Source organism: Gymnoscopelus braueri, assembly GCF_963280865.1.
Source record: "Gymnoscopelus braueri genome assembly, chromosome: 1".
Taxonomy (NCBI): Eukaryota; Metazoa; Chordata; class Actinopteri; order Myctophiformes; family Myctophidae; genus Gymnoscopelus; species Gymnoscopelus braueri.
This window is the reverse complement of record NC_137603.1, coordinates 44,961,864-44,966,374: the sequence shown is the minus strand read 5'-3', so window position 1 is coordinate 44,966,374 and position 4,511 is coordinate 44,961,864. Positions and strand designations below refer to the sequence as shown.

The 4,511-nt window shown below is 44.0% G+C and overlaps 1 protein-coding gene across 1 annotated transcript; it reads right to left on the bottom strand.

Moving 5' to 3' along the window:
- Positions 1-1,677: 1,677 nt before the first annotated feature.
- LOC308084860 (heat shock 70 kDa protein 1-like) lies at positions 1,678-3,624 on the bottom strand (the record flags this gene model as incomplete). Its single annotated transcript, XM_080427809.1, has 1 exon — positions 1,678-3,624. One exon carries the CDS (start codon positions 3,622-3,624, stop codon positions 1,678-1,680), a length of 1,947 nt encoding a protein of 648 aa, XP_080283935.1.
- Between the last annotated feature and the right edge of the window lie 887 nt (positions 3,625-4,511).

Below are 4,511 nucleotides of genomic sequence, written 5' to 3'. Positions count from 1 at the left end.
TTGATAATAGCCGATCTACAAGCTCACAACGCGTTGTGAGCTTGTAGATCGGCTATTTTCAAATAGCCTACGTATAAAATAGGGCTAAAGTAGTTAATGTATGTTTCATAATATCATAATTTATATCTGAAAAGTAACTAGTATATAACTAGTAATAAGTTTTCAAATAATTGTAGTGGAGAAAAAGTACAGTATTTGCCTCTGAGATGTAGTGAAGTATAAGTAAAAGTATTGGGAATTGGAAATACTCAAGTAAAGTACAAATACCTCAATTTTACTTAAGTACAGTACTTAAGTAAATGTACTTAGTTACTTTCCACCACTGCATGTCTCGCTGCTTCATTCCATGAATGAATCACGATTCAGTAAATAGATATTTGATATACATTTTATCAGACAAGCCCCCTTTCTATAAAAACCATGTTAGATTAATCTGAAACACCCGTCCTTGGTTCTGGTGACTGATATTGTCCTTCTATTACGTGAGGAGACCGTGTTTTTTTCAATTACTTTTTTCATTCATTTTAAATATTTTTTTGAGGTTAAAAAAAACCCTAACGTCCAGTCTATCCCAAATTTGTATATATATATATATATATTGATTTATTGGATCGGATCAGTACGTAGTTTGACATTTTGAAGGTTGAAAACGCATGAAGTGCTCCTTTAAGCAGTTTGACCAGAGCCCTGTTAGTCAGCATGACCTGCTTCCACCTTTCACAGCGAGGACGTATAGGGTTGGATTTTGAGAGGCATACAGTACCCAATCTGGGAACCCAGAACCAAATAAGAATGAAAAACAGCGCCCTCTGCTGTTTGTACTATCTTACTTGGCTCTGGGACAATGGCGACGTAGCACCCGTGCGCAAAGGAAACCGGGGTTTTGGTCTGCCTTCAGCTTTCACTTCCGGTGGTGCCACTATGTTTTCATTCCCACTAACAATATTTCTACACGGAACACTAACACCACTTCTCCCAGAGAACATGGATCGTTTTGGTTATAAGTCCACTTGTTTCTATGATGAAAGAGTAAGTTAAAATGTGAATATCTTTCCGTGGTTTTGTCTGCTCCGCGGACGCTATTGTTAAATTAGTTTGGGTTTGTTTCGAGGGGGAAAGATCGACGGACACGTGAATCCCGCCCACTACATTTGATTGGGTAAAGCGCGGCCTGCTTCCTGATCTGAAGGCACGCCCACTTGTAGCCCAGTGCGTACATGTTATGACGAGCCTTCACGACAGATTCCAACGCAGATTATACAGTACCTGACCCATTGGAGTCAGCTTCTTTTTTTTCACAGTACCTTTACCAGGCACAGTACATATATTACTTTTTTTTGGCACAATTAATATTTTTTTGACAACCTCCACTACTGTATGGCCTGGAAAATGGGTCTCTTTGCCCAGTAGACGGCTGGTTTATTTAGTTGTCTTTTTTCTAATTAATCAAACTTACTTCCATAGATTATTTTTTTACATCCTCCCAATTTAGTAGGAGACTAGAGGTGAGAAAAAATAGTAAGATGTAGGGCATGTTCACGTTCAACAAAACAAAACAAAAATAAGGGCAACAACTCTTAATAATCAATTATTGAGTGAGTGTATACAAGCATTCTGTTTTTGTTTTTTAAACCTTGAAAACCGTAAAGTCCATGATGACTTCATTTTAGGCTCATTTTAGTCAACCTCCTCAATGGTTGGTCCTTGGGCGCTCTCTTGTGCCTCGTCTCTGCAGCCACCTGCTGGCATTCCATCAGCTGGCATTCCTGAAGGCATTCCTCCTGCGTATGTCTTGCTGATAACAGGCTCACACACTTTCTCCAGCTCTCTGAGCCGATGCTCGTACTCCTCTTTATCAGCTAACTGGTTGTTCTCCATCCAGGCGATGGCCTGATCACACTGCTCAACCACCTGTTTCTGCTCCTCTTCACTGATCTTTCCCTTCATGTCGTCACCCTGCACGCTGCTCTTCATTTTGTAGGCGTACGATTCCAGCGAGTTCTTGGCGGTGACCTTGTCCCTCTGAAGGTCGTCTTCATCTTTGTATTTGTCGGCGTCCTGCACCATCCTCTCGATCTCTTCTTTGCTGAGCCGGCCCTTATCGTTGGTGATGGTGATCTTGTTCTCTTTGCCGGAGCTTTTATCCGCCGCAGACACGTTCAAGATGCCGTTAGCATCGATGTCAAAGGTGACCTCGATCTGAGGAACCCCTCTGGGAGCGGGTGGGATTCCTGCCAGATCAAACTTGCCCAACATATTGTTGTCCTTGGTCATGGCTCTCTCTCCTTCATACACCTGGATGAGGACCCCAGGCTGGTTGTCACAGTTAGTGCTGAAGGTCTGGGTTTGTTTAGTGGGGATGGTGGTGTTCCGTTTAATGAGAGCTGTCATAACTCCTCCAACTGTCTCAATGCCCAGGGACAGAGGTGCCACATCCAGCAGCAACAGATCCTTAACGTTTTCTGATGTATCGCCTGACAGAATAGCAGCTTGTACCGCAGCTCCATAGGCCACCGCCTCATCCGGGTTGATGCTCTTGTTCAGCTCCCTGCCGTTGAAGAAATCCTGCAGGAGTTTCTGTATTCTGGGGATTCTGGTGGAGCCTCCAACCAGGACAATGTCATGAATGTGTCCCTTGTCCATTTTGGCATCTCTAAGGGATTTTTCCACAGGGTCTAATGTGCCCCTGAAGAGGTCAGCGCACAGCTCTTCAAAGCGAGCTCTGGTGATGGAAGTGTAGAAGTCAATGCCCTCAGAAAGAGAGTCAATCTCAATGCTAGCCTGAGAGCTGGAGGACAGAGTTCTCTTAGCCCTCTCACAAGCTGTGCGCAGCCTCCTCAAAGCCCTCTTGTTTTGGCTGATGTCCTTCTTGTGTTTCCTCTTGAACTCCTCCATAAAGTGGTTGACCACACGGTTGTCAAAGTCCTCTCCGCCCAGGTGAGTGTCCCCAGCTGTAGACTTGACTTCAAAGATGCCGTCCTCGATCGTCAGAATGGATACATCGAAGGTGCCCCCGCCCAGGTCAAAGATTAGGACGTTGCGTTCTCCTGACTTGACTTTGTCAAGTCCGTATGCGATGGCAGCTGCAGTCGGCTCATTGATTATTCTCAGTATATTCAGGCCTGCAATGATGCCAGCATCCTTTGTAGCCTGCCTCTGTGAGTCGTTGAAGTATGCTGGGACTGTGACGACGGCATTGTTTACCTTGTGGCCCAGGTAAGCCTCTGCGATCTCTTTCATCTTCACCAGGACCATGGAGGAGATCTCCTCTGGGTTGAAGGATTTGTTCTCCCCCTTGTATTCCACCTGGATTTTGGGCTTTCCTCCGTCACTCGTCACCTTAAAGGGCCAGTGCTTCATGTCTGATTGCACCACTGCATCGTCAAACTTTCTGCCAATCAGTCGTTTGGCATCAAACACAGTATTGATCGGGTTCATAGCCACCTGGTTCTTGGCTGCGTCTCCAACGAGTCTCTCTGTGTCGGTGAAAGCCACATAGCTGGGGGTGGTCCTGTTTCCCTGGTCGTTGGCAATGATTTCTACTTTGCCATGCTGGAAAACACCCACACAGGAGTAGGTGGTTCCCAGGTCAATGCCAATAGCCACACCTTTTGTTGCAGACATCTTGGTCAATTTTACTTGCAAAAATACTTGCTTACTCTGTGAACCTTGAAATAAATTAAAACTCAAAGAATAGAATAAGCTATGACTTCTACTTCTTATCTCCTCTTGTTAAATCAACCAAACAAGCTCTGTGCGAATGTTAACGCCTTGAAGCTGAACAAGACTTTTATATTGGCAGTGTGACATCAGTTCTGACCTGTCATTGTGGCTGGGAAAGTTTGTCAATGTTTCCAAATGTAGAAATATTGGAGCGGGACCCACGATCAGTGCAGTTGGAGGCCTTTCTGTGACGTCAGTCATCTATGACATCAGTATTATGACCTCAGTACTCCATATTTGGGCAAAACAAATCCATATTTGGGTGCGGGGGCACCCTAGTGCCGAGGGGCCTACTGGGAATGAACGCCTCTCAATACAAATGATACAGAAGACTGATTGTAAAAGCTGTCAGTGTCACTCACCTTTGGCCACAAGGGTTGAGTGTGGTAAGTGCTGGGAGCTGATGGTAGGTGTTTCACTCTACCTTAGCAATCCATCTCCACAAGGAAATTAGATTAGGTTGTTATTATTTGGGGTATTTTCTGACAGACAAGTTTGTAAGTTTTTGTTCAATAACATTAATCATGCTGTAATGCATTTCATGATATGTATTTTTATATATTTTTTGGCTGGACCCCAGGAAGAATAGTCTCCACTACGGTGTAGACTAATGGGGATCCTTAATAAACAATAAACAATCTCCAAGGAGTCTAGCGCATTGAAACATAGGTCACAAATGCTACAAATGTCTGTTCGTTGCAGAAACATGATTTCTTTACCAAATATGCTCTTATTTGTGCAAATTCTCTTCCGTGTCATGTGACAATAACCGTACAAAGAGGGTTTTC